The sequence below is a fragment of the Symphalangus syndactylus genome, chromosome 9 (genome assembly GCF_028878055.3).
Source record: "Symphalangus syndactylus isolate Jambi chromosome 9, NHGRI_mSymSyn1-v2.1_pri, whole genome shotgun sequence".
NCBI classification, from domain to species: Eukaryota; Metazoa; Chordata; class Mammalia; order Primates; family Hylobatidae; genus Symphalangus; species Symphalangus syndactylus.
In genome coordinates this window covers 29,908,432-29,920,710 of record NC_072431.2, presented here as the reverse complement: position 1 = coordinate 29,920,710, position 12,279 = coordinate 29,908,432, and the positions used below count along the sequence as shown (strand labels likewise).

Sequence of the window (12,279 nt, the reverse complement as noted above, 5' to 3'; positions counted from 1 at the left end):
CGCCCGGCTGGGGCCGCGCGGAACTATGACGTAGTAGCTACGTCAGGAGCGCGCCCGCCTTTCTAAACTTGGTCTGGAGTAGGCGCACGCTTGGCGCCGTTGAAGGTCTGTCAGCAGCTAAGGAAGCTTTTGCAGCCGGACAGGTCGCGAAGCACACATGGGGCTGGGTCCGCGCTCTCCACACAAGGTGGGGCGCCGGTTCCCAGCTGGTGGCAAACGGGGGCGCGGGGCCAAGGGGTCGGGGCGCCCCTTACCGGGCCGTAAGCGGCAACCCTGGCCGCCTCCGGATGGGCGCTCGGAGCCGGCTCCAGATTCGCACCCGCACCTGAGCCCGGAAGCTCTGGGATATTTCCGCCGGGCGCTGTCAGCATTGAAAGAGGCTCCCGAGACTGGGGAAGAACGAGGTAGGCAGCAACTTCGGGGTTTAGACCAAGAGCATCAAATCCAGGTCAGGCAAGGAAACTTTCTAGGGTCGGCAGGGTGTGGGGACTTAGTTTCATTTCCCATGTCCTCTTCCTCGGCCTCCGACCCACGACCCTTGGTTAAGCGAGGGTACATAACCGTATTCTCTATTAAGTCTCTTCAAAGTGTGTCTTTCTTCACTTTTCCAGATCTGATGGTGCACAATATTATGAAGGAAGTAGAGACTCAGGCCCTAGCTTTGTCCACGAACAGAACTGGCAGTGAGATGCTGCAGGAACTGTTGGGATTCAGTCCCTTGAAACCGCTTTGTCGCGTGTGGGCTACTCTGCGCTCCAACTTGCGCACTGTGGCCTGTCACCGATGCGGGGTCCATGTATTGCAAAGTGCTTTGCTACAGCTCCCTCGATTACTGGGGAGTGCTGTAGAGGAGGAGGAGGAGGATGGGAAGGATGGTCCCACGGAGACCCTGGAGGAGCTGGTCCTGGGACTAGCCGCTGAGGTGTGTGATGATTTTCTTGTCTACTGTGGAGACACACATGGCAGCTTCGTGGTCAGAACTCTGCTTCAGGTGTTAGGAGGGACTATTCTGGAGTCTGAGAGAGCTAGGCCTCGTGGTTCCCAATCATCTGGTAAGTATTACAAGAGGAAAGTGGACCTAGGGGGAAGAAGAATTTAGTTCAGAATGAGACAGTAAACGGAAGAGTAAGTCTTCATGGGGGAGCTTGACCTGGAAGAATTAGCTTGACCTGCCCTAATCTGAATAGGGCTTAGAAAGCCGAAGATTAGTGTGTGCAGAGGCCCAGAGGTAGGGATGTACAGTTGTGTTTGGGGGAAGGCTAGTAGAAAGGACGCAGGAGGAGAAATTTTTAAGCATGACTTAATATACAAATGGACTCAAGCAAAAGTAACATACATACTGGACTCAAGCAAAAGTTCAGGAAAGAATACCCTTACTACATGCAGCCCACTCTGTTATTTTTTTTTTCTTTTCAAAACTTTATTCTGCTCTATTTCTTTAAAAAAAAAAAATGCTAGTTGAGACCACTAACTTGATTTCATGATACAGTCTTGAGCTGCGATCCACATTTTGAAAAACTCTGGGAAATAAAGTCAGCGAGTTTAAATGAGGCTTTATTTTGGAATGCCTTGAATACCTGGCTGAGGGGGTTGAACTGTCTTCTGTGGACCATGGGGAAGCTGGTTGAAGTTTCTTAGAAAAATTAAGACAGAAATGTAGTCTCAGTTCAGTCATCCAGAAGAGACATTCAGTTGTACTACATCTGTTCTGCATCTCCAAGCGGAATCCTTGTTCATCTATGGAATTTTTCTCTCCTGGATGGCAGTTTGTGATCTCCCCACTGCACATGTTCTTAATCTTCCTTCAGAAGCACAGAAGGCCCCAGCTCAGGAATGTAAGCCTGCTGATTTTGAAGTCCCTGAAACCTTTTTGAATCGCCTTCAGGATCTGAGCTCCTCCTTTCTGAAGGACATTGCAGGTAAGGAGGGAAGTAGGAGGAGGGTCTTGTATCTACTTTTCTGGAGGTGATTTTACCACCAAGCAAGGCCCTTAGGTCACGTTATTCCCCTTCTTTTCAAACCTAGTCTGGTTTGATGTTCAAAGCACTTTGTATAGTCCCTTTGTGTCCATAGTGCCCTGTATCTTGTTGCCTAAAGTTTGAGGTTATGCAGGTTGTCTGGATTTTGAGAAAGCTGCTTTATTTCTGCCCTCTCTCCACAGTGTTTATCACTGATAAGATCTCCAGCTTCTGTCTTCAAGTGGCTTTACAGGTCTTACACCGCAAACTTCCCCAGTTTTGCGCTCATCTCTGCAATGCTGTGATTGGCTACCTGAGTACTCGCAGTTCCTCAGTAGATGGCAGGTATGGTCAGGGCCTCAGGATTGACCAAAGTTGGTGGGGCTGTGTGAAATGAATGAGGTGATGTAGTGCAACTGTATTTTGCATGAAATGGAGTTAAGACTGCCTGATGCCCTTCTTGTCCCTAGTCCCCTACTGCTATTTCTCCGAGATCAGACGAGCTCCAGACTCCTGGAGCAGGTCCTGCTGGTGTTGGAGCCCCCAAGGCTCCAGAGCCTCTTTGAGGAGCACTTGCAGGGGCAGCTGCAGACCCTGGCTGCACATCCCATTGCCAACTTCCCTTTGCAGCGCTTACTGGATGCAGTCACTACCCCTGAGCTGGTGAGTTGGAAACCTGAGCTGGATCTGTTTCTGCTAATTCTTGATCATTGGACCTTATTTTATGGTCTGTCTGCCTCTATATACCCTTGACATTGTGCTGGCCATTGCCCTTGAAAAGCTATTCCTTGAGGTTTTCCAGAGCTTAGGATAAAGGTGCCCACCTTCTAGTGAGGATTTGTTTTGACTTCTCTCAGGTATGAGGACCAGCAAGAGACTGGCTTCATTCAAGTTCATAGCTTGAGGTTCCATGGCCCACCCAGACTCTGGTACTTGGCTGTAAGCCCACATGAGTGCTAGAGCTTTTGCCATAGCTTCTCTTTTCCTTTGCTGCTTAGGACTAAGGTGGGCTTCCTTGTGGTCTCATGCATTGGGTGTTAGAGTGGAAGCGCAGGTTTAATTTTAGTCCCCCCTTGCCCCTAGTTCTCCCTTACACACAGGCAAGAGCCACTTAAAGTTCCTTCCTGTGGGGTGGCACCTCTAAGACTGCCCCCTTGTCCTGGGCCTTATCTAGCCAAACAAAAGTCCTGATACTGGCAATGCTTTTTATGTTTTATCTAGCATTTTTACTTGTTTTCATTGGGAAGATTTCTCTGAATAATGTGGTCCACCATTACCAGAATGCCAAAGTTACATCCCATGTTTCCCATCAGCTGTCCCCTGTGTTTGAGGAGCTGAGCCCTGTCCTGGAAGCTGTATTGGCCCAGGGCCACCCAGGGGTAGTCATTGCCCTGGTAGGGGCCTGTCGCAGAGTTGGGGCCTACCAAGCCAAGGTCCTACAGCTCTTGTTGGAGGTGAGTGGATATTACCCACAATCTGTTTATGCCCTCAGTCCAACTTCTACCTGTTAGGACTTATCTAATCTTAAGTTTTTGTACCTCTGGACTCAGGAAGTCTAACGCCCAAGGAGTTCACAGGAATGGGGGAAAATGAGGCCTATAGGTGCCCGCCACCACGCCCGGCTAATTTTTTTTTTTTTTTGAGATGGAGTTTCGCTCTTGTTGCCCAGGCTGGAGTGCAATGGCGCAATCTCGGCTCACCGTACCCGGCTGAGGCCAAATGTTATTTCACAGTCCTGGAACAAAAATTGTCTCCCAGAACTAAGAGAGAAGTTTATTTAAGGGATAAATGTTTATTAACCCCTGTATGTGATAGAGGCTGGGGATACAGCAAGGCATGAGGTCTGCTGTCATGGAGCTCACATTCTTGTGGAGTTGGGCCTTTTTTCGTTTCCTGAAGGTGTTCCCTTAAAGTTGAGGTTAGGGATGGAGAAGTTCTCAGGTTCATCATATTTTGTCTTCTTCTTTAGGCATTCCACTGTGCAGAGCCCTCATCCCGGCAAGTGGCCTGTGTGCCTCTCTTTGCCACTTTGATGGCTTATGAGGTGTACTATGGACTGATGGAGGAGGAGGGGGCAGTGCCTGCAGAGCACCAGGTGAGGTAGAGGAGAGGCCAAGCCAGTGACTGATTGGGAGCCAGGCCTCCCAGGGTTTAGCAAGCCTCTGACTTCTGAGGTGAGAGTGGTGACTTCATCCAGGTGGAGGTGGCAGTGTTCTGGGGATGGGCTCATCCACCTGGCTTGTTGGCGCCTCCTAATTTCCTATCTCTGCGCTGCCAGGTGGCAGTGGCCGCAGCCAGAGCCTTGGGGGATGTGACAGTCCTTGGGTCTCTACTGCTCCAGCATCTACTGCACTTCTCCACTCCTGGTCTTGTACTTCGAAGTCTGGGTGCCTTGACGGGACCACAACTTCTGGCCCTGGCCCAAAGTCCTGCTGGCTCTCATGTGCTCGATGCCATCCTGACCAGCCCCTCTGTGACGCGCAAGCAGCGCCGCCGTGTGCTGCAGAACCTAAAGGTTAGATTTCTGGCTTCTGCCTTGATTCCCCACCATCATCCATTTAGAGAATATGAGCTTTCCCCGGACTGTACCTTCAGACTCAAAAACGCTATGTAATTCCTAGACTATTTTAATTCAGCCCCTAAACACTTCAGAAAATTCACTCTCTGCAAGCCCCCAAAATACACTTTTGTGGACTTTGCTAGAGAGACCTACTTTGCTTGTCTCCATACAGGGACAATATGTGGCTCTGGCCTGTAGTCGCCATGGCAGCCGTGTGCTAGATGCCATCTGGAGTGGAGCAGCCTTGAGGGCCCGGAAGGAAATTGCTGCTGAGCTGGGTGAGTACCAGCCCTTCTTTTTGATGTTTCCAGACTCTCCCCTCTCTTACTCCAGATCACTGGGTAGCCGGGAAGTCTACTGAAATTCAACAGTCTTTAGTTCCAAAGGGTGGTCTTGCTCATGGGTTCTTAGCAGTCTGCTTTCCCCTTCCCTTCCGCTGACTGATTGTGCAGTCCTCTGCCCTCACCCTGCCCTCTGACTTCTGTTCTTTGGAAAGTGAAGTGTTCACTTTATCCCAGTGGCAGTCCCAGGGTCTGGGGGAAATGGAGGGATCTTTACCTCAGGTAGAGTCTGTCTTTGAGCATGGTAGTACTAAACATGAGTGGTTCCCTTTGCAGGGGAGCAGAACCAGGAGCTGATGAGAGACCCTTTCGGCCACCATGTGGCTCGAAATGTGGCCTTGACTACCTTCCTAAAGCGGCGAGAGGCTTGGGAACAGCAGCAGGGTGCGGTGGCCAAGCGGAGGCGGGCATTGAACTCCATACTTGAAGACTGAGGCTTTGGATCTGGGACTGGGTGTTGATGGGGGAGGGCAAAATGGGGTATCCACCCCATCCCTTTCCTGGTTTAAATTGGAGTCAGAAGTCTTAGTGGTAAATATTTGATATTTTTATTGGAAATGTTTTTGTTAGTTTGGGGGGAAGGTATGAAGACAGATCTCAAGGTAAAGTCAGAGAGGGCTGTCATCAGTATGCTGGGGAGTTTAGGGACAGGAGGCATTGGTAGGGGATTAGATGTAGCAGCAGTCAAGCTGGGATCAAGATGCCTGGGGGACATCTTGATCTTGGCCTTTCAGGGCAAGTGGGAGGCCAGAAAGGTGGCTAGGAAGGGACAGCATTCTTCAGGTAAGGGTATAGACTTGGGATGTGAGGCGTTATGCTGAAAGGTTCTGTCACGAGGGGATCAGAGGACAGTGGGGAAATTGGGTGAGTTATCTAGCCTGTACTGTCTGCAGGTTCTGAAATTTGATGCTGTCATAGTCTTTGCAGTGGGTCGCTTGGAATGATCCTGGGGGCAGAAGCTCAGAGCCTCTTCTTAGTAGGAATGGAGGCGGCCCTTCTGCTGCCACTGCTCAGCCCCCTCCACTGCATTACGAAGGGTGGAGGAAATTCCCAGCAACATATGGCCCAGGCCTTGCAGCAATGTGGAGGTCCAACGAAGGAGCTCCCTGAAGGGCAGAGACGAGGAAATCAGATGATTTGGGAAACCTGGGAGGAAGCCATCAAGCTGGGAGATGAGGACTTTCCACAAGCAAGAGCTAGCTAGGGGTAGGTGGGTGCAAGAGGAGGGATTATGGGGACTATCCAATTGTAGGGGATAGGGAAGTATGACATGTTGATTTCTGACCTGAGTACTTTCTTTGGGCCGAGTCCTTGAAAGTCACAACTCATGGAGTAGAGCCCGTAGAATGTGGCTTTGACATTCAGGCTGCCAAGGAGGTCTCGAGGGTTTTGCTTGTACACATCAAAGGTGATGCGGGCAATGTCCTTGCTGTGCTTGGGCCTCTCCCGTCCCAGGCCATATAACAGCACTCCACTCTGTAGGACACCCTTGTCAGTGCAGTAGATCCTCATACCAGACACCCACCACTAATCTCCATCAGCACTGGGTCAGACCCTCCCTCGCTTGGACTTTCTGTCCACTGTGTGACATTCTTGACAATTCCACAACTCCCCCTGCACCTGATCCCCAGGATCAGGGTTAAGCTAGAGAGGAAGCCCGGGAAAGCTCTAAAGGACGGCCATTGGAAGCAGCCCCAGTATAGGCCTCTTACCCTTGTGGGGCTCCAGCTCTGACCAGATTCCAACACCATCAGGCACGTGTCATCCTCCAGCAGCTGGAAGAAGTCCTCACTGTCCACTGCGGTTCCATCCTCCTCTAGCACCAGAGTTAGCACTCCATTCAGCAGTAGGGTCTCCAATGCCTGCCCAATGGCAAGAAGCAAGAAGGAAGGGCAGGTCTTATCCCATGCCCCTTCCCTCTTTAGCTGCCCAACATCCATCAGTTGGCTCTAGACATTGGTCGATGTCCCACCTTGACTTTGCGGCACTTTGATACCTCCTAAAGGCTGCAGCTCTCCGTGTTCTTCAGTTTTTGGGGGATCCTAGCTAGAGGCTGACCTTTTTCTTCTTTGCTCCTACCATGTCATTGGCATCTCCCCTTGCTCCCCTCCAAGTCACTTCTGGTTTGGAATTGGGAAGCAAGCCAGGTTCTCATGAAGTCCACCCTTCTGTCTTATCTACAATGCTGCACCTCACTTCCCACACCCTCAGAGTTCTCCAGAAGTGTTTTCAGTAATAGTGTTTAACCTTTTTGAGTCCTTACTCTGTGCCAGGTATGAGGACTTTACCTACATTATCCTCTTACTCCTTTCAACAACCCTAGGAGGTGATGTATTATTATTGCCTTTGTATAGTTGAAGAAACTGAGATTTTGATAGGTTGAACAACTTCCCAAGGTTTGACAGCCAAGAAGTGGCAGAATCAGAATTTGAACTTGATTTGTCATACAAATCACCTTTCCATACTGGCTTCTGAATTCCATCCCTCCAACTCTCCCTATCTCCTGCTAACCCCTGCTCCCATAGAAAAGCTCACTAGGTGGAAAATGAACAAATTGACCAGAGCTCATTAGGTCCACCCCACTGCTTTTAGCCCTCAGAGGGAGGGGCAGCTGTGTGACTTCAGCCGTCTGCTCCATCATCGCAAGTTGCCACTGTTGTGGAGCCCCTTGGCTACCCCTGCTATAGGAACCCAGGAACCTGGCCTACTTACTTTGGCTAGCAGCTCCTGGCGGGTGGCAGCTGTCAGGCCTTTCCGGATGGTCCGCTTGTGATCACAGACACGGAAAGGTCGCTGGGGTGGTGGAGCTGAGGTCCAGACCCTCCTTCCAAACTCCGAGCTTATATTAGATACTGACCTGGTAGTTGAGAAGAAAAGTCAAGAAGGGGCGAGGAGGGCCTTGGTGAGTGTAAAGGGCATGATGAGGGTAGAGTGGCTAGAGGGCTAGGGAGAGAGAGATCTAGGTTTATAGATTAGGGATGAGGGAGAGACCATGGAGTGCAGGTGGGGGTGGGTGGCTCAGGAGCTTGACAAGCCCACTGTGGAGTGGGGAGCAGGAGGAAGGGGTACTGGTTAGTCTCCTAGGGGCTGATATATATCCCCTAAAGGTGGAGGGTAGAGCGGAGGGTTAGCAGTCACCTGAGTAAGTCACTGGGGTTCAGAGCTGAGAGGTACTCCATGGTGGACGGGAGAGTTCCTTCCCTGGAACTTCTGGGCTGGGTGGTTCTCTCCTGTGCTGGGGCTTTAATGGTGTTTTCTGTTACAAACCTGGGATCTCAGCCCAGGACAAGGTGGGAATGAGTCAAGCCTGGACTCTGGCCCCCCTGCCTGGCCAGTAAGAAGGGCAAAGTCCAAGGGGAGGGATGAGGGAGGGGACAGATGGGGTCCTGGAGGAAGAATTGCCTGGCAAAAGCCATTGGAGCTTGTATGTGTGTCTTTGGTGACGACATGTGTTGTGAGGGTAGATGGGAACCATGTAAAAGGATGAAATGTGACTTCTGGTGTTTTTTTATTTCTATGAAGGGAATTTCTGGGGACGGTTTCTGGCTCTCAGGCTCTGAGAAGCTGCAGTATATGTGAGTGGCTCTGTGTGTGCTGCCACCTACTGGAGAAGCTGTAATCTGCAGCTTTAGGAAAAGGGAACCCGGGGCGGAGTGTGGGGAAGCGGGATGGCAGCATGGCAGGGCTTTGGAAAATGAGAGGTGAGACTGTGTCCAGGAAGGGTGTAAGGAGAGGATGGATCCTGATACATGGATTCAGGATCATTAGGGTCCTGTCTCCCTGGCCTTCCTGCTTACCTGCTCCTTCCTTCCTCCTTGGTCAAAGGAGGGGCCGGCTCATTGCTCTGGCTTCATTTTCCAGAACTGCCTGCTTCAGTCACACTTAGGTCATCTTCTCTCTCACTTTTCTCCTTTTGCCAGTTAATGGACGTGAAGGAGATGTGAATGGGGCAGGGATGTCCTTTGATGGCATCAAGACTTTAGCTTTTGGTGCGCTGTGTCCCAGCTCTGATTTCAGTTGCAGCCGTGATGGACAGTTGCATGGAAGCTGAGACTCTCACTGACAGTGAAACCCTCAAATGAACACAATCCCTGCTTTCCTGGCCAGGATCCTTGTAGGGTCCCCCAGCTTCCCCACTTTTTTTCTGCGTCCTGACAAAGAAACACAGAGTAACTTGATTGCCCTGTGACCTGGCCAGCTGCATGTCCCCTGGGGCTGAGCCAGAGCCTTGAAAAGGTATTCAGGTTGTTGCCCAAAACACTGAAAAAAACTGGCCCTGGCCCTGAACCAAATGCCTTGAACGCTCATAAACTCCATACCCTGACCCCCTTGTTTTGGATATACCTAGGCAGAACAACTCTCTCTCACTGTCTGTTGTGAGGATATGCTGTAGCCCACTTGTTAAGTACATTCTCCTAATAAATGCTTTGGACTGATCACCCTGCCAGTCTTTTGTCTTGGGCAATCTATACTTTTCTCAAAGGTTCCCAAGGCCTACTGAAGGGACTTAACATACTCATAATGGCATTCCTCTCTCTTGTTTTACCCTATGCCCTCACTTCCTGAGTTAACCTCCCAAATACAGCATCACCTGTACCCAAGCCCTTAGCTCAAGCTCTGCTTTGGAAGAACCCAAACTAAGACAGTGCTCCTGGTGCCCTGCCCAAGCAACCTCAAGTTCTGGCTGTTACTTGGGCAGAGGCCTTTCTTTTCCCTTCCCCCAGCTCTATCCATCTGCCAGGCCCCCCTCAAATCTCTTCATTTCCAAGTTTTGCTTGACTTTTCCAAGAAGAGAGGGCTGCTGCTTAGTATGTCCCTACTCATCCTTTCCTTTCTTGTCTTGTATCCTGGTGCAGCCTGGTAATGGGGCCTCTTCATGGTTGTGTGTCATGACTCCCTAACCATTATGCCTCCATGCATCCCCTGTTCCTCCTGGAACCTGGCACCATTCCTTACATGGAAAAGCTGTCATTGACAGCCCGGTGAGAGCCCTGAGGGTGGAGTGACTGGGGTAGGGCCTGAGGCAAGAGGTGGGAGGAGGTAGGTCAGGAGCTGAAGAAAAGGGGCTCAGCCGGACCAGGAGACTAGAAACAGGCAAAGATAAGGCAGGTGGGGGACTGAGTTGTTTGGGTCACCTTCTCTGCAGGCCAGAGAGACCAGGCAACATACACACTGCAGAAGGTGGGCTGGGAGGATTGGGGCCAGAGCTGGGGGAGGGATAACAGAAGCAGGACCAGGGTCAGGATTTAGCGGAGTCCTCCTATTTCCTTCTACTGCCAGGGAATCTTACTGCCCCCCTTCAGCTTATGCTGTTTCCTGGCAAGGCAGGCTCTCACATGCCTGGACGCCTGGATGCGTTGGTGATGGGAAGGAGCAGGGTGAGGGAGGGGCCCCAGGAGAGGCCCAGGATGAGCCTCATCTTGTCCCTCCCCATTCTTGCCTTACCCTCTGCAAATGTGATAGGCAAAGGACAGGAGTAGGCACCTCGCCCACTGCTGCTTAACCTTTCAGCTTCTCCAGGCCCCCAATCCTGCTTGCTCCCAGCTTGGTAAGTAGATCTGTGCACGATCCTTTACACCCCACCATCCAGTTTTGCCCAGATGTGCTAGAATGGGGCTGGACAAAGAAGGAGGGGCCAGACTAGAGGAGTGGTGGTAGAGATAGTGACAGCCTGGGGTGAGGACTTTTTGCCTGTTTACCACTGAGCTCTGGGAAACAGCCAGGAGTGGGGCAGGTCAACTGACTGGGAGCAGGGGATCTGGGTCCCAAGAAGGAGTTGTGTTTGAGGTGGGGTCTGGGTCCTTGTGGAAGTCAGGACTCCCAGGCAGGAAAGAGGCAGGCTGCAGGGAAGTGAGGAGGCATGGCCCCTTCTCATCGGGCATCACAGGTGGGGTTTTGCCTCACCTCTGAACGCCCTCTGTGGCGCCTTCCACCCATCTGTAGGCCCAGAAGGATGTCGGTCTGCTACCGCCCCCCAGGGAACGAGACACTGCTGAGCTGGAAGACTTCGAGGGCCACAGGCACGGCCTTCCTGCTGCTGGCGGCGCTGCTGGGGCTGCCTGGCAACGGCTTCGTGGTGTGGAGCTTGGCGGGCTGGCGGCCTGCACGGGGGCGACCGCTGGCGGCCACGCTTGTGCTGCACCTGGCGCTGGCCGACGGCGCGGTACTGCTGCTCACGCCGCTCTTTGTGGCTTTCCTGACCGGGCAGGCCTGGCCGCTGGGCCAGGCGGGCTGCAAGGCGGTGTACTACGTGTGCGCGCTCAGCATGTACGCCAGCGTGCTGCTCACCGGCCTGCTCAGCCTGCAGCGCTGCCTCGCCGTCACCCGCCCCTTCCTGGCGCCCCGGCTGCGCAGCCCGGCCCTGGCCCGCCGCCTGCTCCTGGCCGTCTGGCTGGCCGCCCTGTTGCTCGCCATCCCGGCCGCCGTCTACCGCCACCTGTGGAGGGACCGCGTATGCCAGCTGTGCCACCCGTCGCCGGCCCACGCCGCCGCCCACCTGAGCCTGGAGACTCTGACCGCCTTCGTGCTTCCTTTCGGGCTGATGCTCGGCTGCTACAGCGTGACGCTGGCACGGCTGCGGGGCGCCCGCTGGGGCTCCGGGCGGCACGGGGCGCGGGTGGGCCGGCTGGTGAGCGCCATCGTGCTTGCCTTCGGCTTGCTCTGGGCCCCCTACCACGCAGTCAACCTTCTGCAGGCGGTCGCCGCGCTGGCTCCACCAGAAGGGGCCTTGGCGAAGCTGGGCGGGGCCGGCCAGGCGGCGCGAGCGGGAACTACAGCCTTGGCCTTCTTCAGTTCTAGCGTCAACCCAGTGCTCTACGTCTTCACCGCTGGAGATCTGCTGCCCCGGGCAGGTCCCAGTTTCCTCACGCGGCTCTTCGAAGGCTCCGGGGAGGCCCGAGGGGGCGGCCGCTCTAGGGAGGGGACCATGGAGCTCCGAACTACCCCTCAGCTGAAAGTGGTGGGGCAGGGCCGCGGCAATGGAGACCCGGGGGGTGGGATGGAGAAGGACGGTCCGGAATGGGACCTTTGACACCAAACCCTACAACCTGCTGCCCTTCCCTGTCTCTTTCCACCCCCCACTCACCCTCGGGAGGTCAGTGTTCTGGAACATTTGGGGACCCTTCTTTGACTAGAGTTTGCATCTGGCTGGGTAGGATTACTATACACTTGGGGCAGGCCCAGGCTCCTCCAAACTGAGGGATTATGAGGGTGGTGATGGTCCCTGTTCAGGACTATTGCGTGCTTGCAGGTTGGCATGTACCCATGTGCCAGCATTGCTTACTTGTTGCCAACAGCTGTTATTGTGAAATACACTGGGAAGCCATTAGATGATGACTTCAGTGTGCCTCCCCTGGTGGTTCTTCATGCCTGAGTTGTACTGAAGCCACCTAGTTCCCTGCTGGGTCAAGCCAGGTTGGGC

At 53.1% G+C, this 12,279-nt stretch overlaps 3 protein-coding genes across 7 annotated transcripts; 2 read left to right on the top strand and 1 right to left on the bottom strand.

The window, feature by feature from the left end:
* Positions 1-38: 38 nt before the first annotated feature.
* NOP9 (NOP9 nucleolar protein) lies at positions 39-9,296 on the top strand. 4 transcript variants are annotated; one of them, XM_055291656.2, is made up of 10 exons: positions 39-404; positions 612-1,052; positions 1,809-1,919; positions 2,162-2,303; positions 2,429-2,621; positions 3,272-3,412; positions 3,928-4,053; positions 4,237-4,473; positions 4,691-4,796; positions 5,136-8,353. In XM_055291656.2, the coding sequence occupies exons 1-10, from the start codon at positions 158-160 to the stop codon at positions 5,291-5,293; spliced, it is 1,902 nt and encodes a 633-aa protein (XP_055147631.1). In that variant the 5' UTR covers positions 39-157; the 3' UTR covers positions 5,294-8,353. The 4 variants fall into 4 exon arrangements, with proteins under 4 accessions (XP_055147631.1, XP_055147632.1, XP_063465385.1 ...); XM_055291657.2 differs by having other exon boundaries at positions 42-404; positions 4,237-4,384; positions 4,768-4,796; positions 5,136-9,296; XM_063609315.1 differs by having other exon boundaries at positions 44-404; positions 1,767-1,919.
* Positions 5,824-8,125, bottom strand: CIDEB (cell death inducing DFFA like effector b). 2 transcript variants are annotated; one of them, XM_055291662.1, is made up of 5 exons: positions 7,998-8,125; positions 7,572-7,716; positions 6,572-6,721; positions 6,145-6,335; positions 5,824-5,965 (listed from the first exon to the last, which is right to left on the bottom strand). In XM_055291662.1, exons 1-5 carry the CDS (start codon positions 8,036-8,038, stop codon positions 5,833-5,835), a joined length of 660 nt encoding a protein of 219 aa, XP_055147637.1. In that variant the 5' UTR covers positions 8,039-8,125; the 3' UTR covers positions 5,824-5,832. The 2 variants fall into 2 exon arrangements, with proteins under 2 accessions (XP_055147637.1, XP_055147638.1); XM_055291663.1 differs by lacking the exon at positions 6,572-6,721.
* Positions 9,297-10,293: 997 nt separating the features above from the next.
* On the top strand, positions 10,294-12,194 carry LTB4R2 (leukotriene B4 receptor 2). Its single transcript, XM_055291659.2, has 2 exons — positions 10,294-10,407; positions 10,803-12,194. Exon 2 carries the CDS (start codon positions 10,813-10,815, stop codon positions 11,887-11,889), a length of 1,077 nt encoding a protein of 358 aa, XP_055147634.1. The 5' UTR covers positions 10,294-10,407; positions 10,803-10,812; the 3' UTR covers positions 11,890-12,194.
* Positions 12,195-12,279: the final 85 nt, after the last annotated feature.

Coding starts and splice junctions, on each gene's coding strand:
- NOP9 (XM_063609315.1), top strand. CDS start 158: ATGGGGCTGGGTCCGCGCTCTCCACACAAGGTGGGGCGCCGGTTCCCA. Junction 1,053..1,766: donor TCGTGGTTCCCAATCATCTG/GTAAGTATTACA, acceptor CCTGGATGGCAG/TTTGTGATCTCCCCACTGCA. Junction 4,054..4,236: donor CAGTGCCTGCAGAGCACCAG/GTGAGGTAGAGG, acceptor CTGCGCTGCCAG/GTGGCAGTGGCCGCAGCCAG.
- CIDEB (XM_055291662.1), bottom strand. CDS start 8,038: ATGGAGTACCTCTCAGCTCTGAACCCCAGTGACTTACTCAG. Junction 6,336..6,571: donor AGAGCTGGAGCCCCACAAGG/GTAAGAGGCCTA, acceptor GGTGTCCTACAG/AGTGGAGTGCTGTTATATGG. Junction 5,966..6,144: donor GGCCCAAAGAAAGTACTCAG/GTCAGAAATCAA, acceptor TCTGCCCTTCAG/GGAGCTCCTTCGTTGGACCT.
- LTB4R2 (XM_055291659.2), top strand. CDS start 10,813: ATGTCGGTCTGCTACCGCCCCCCAGGGAACGAGACACTGCTGAGCTGG.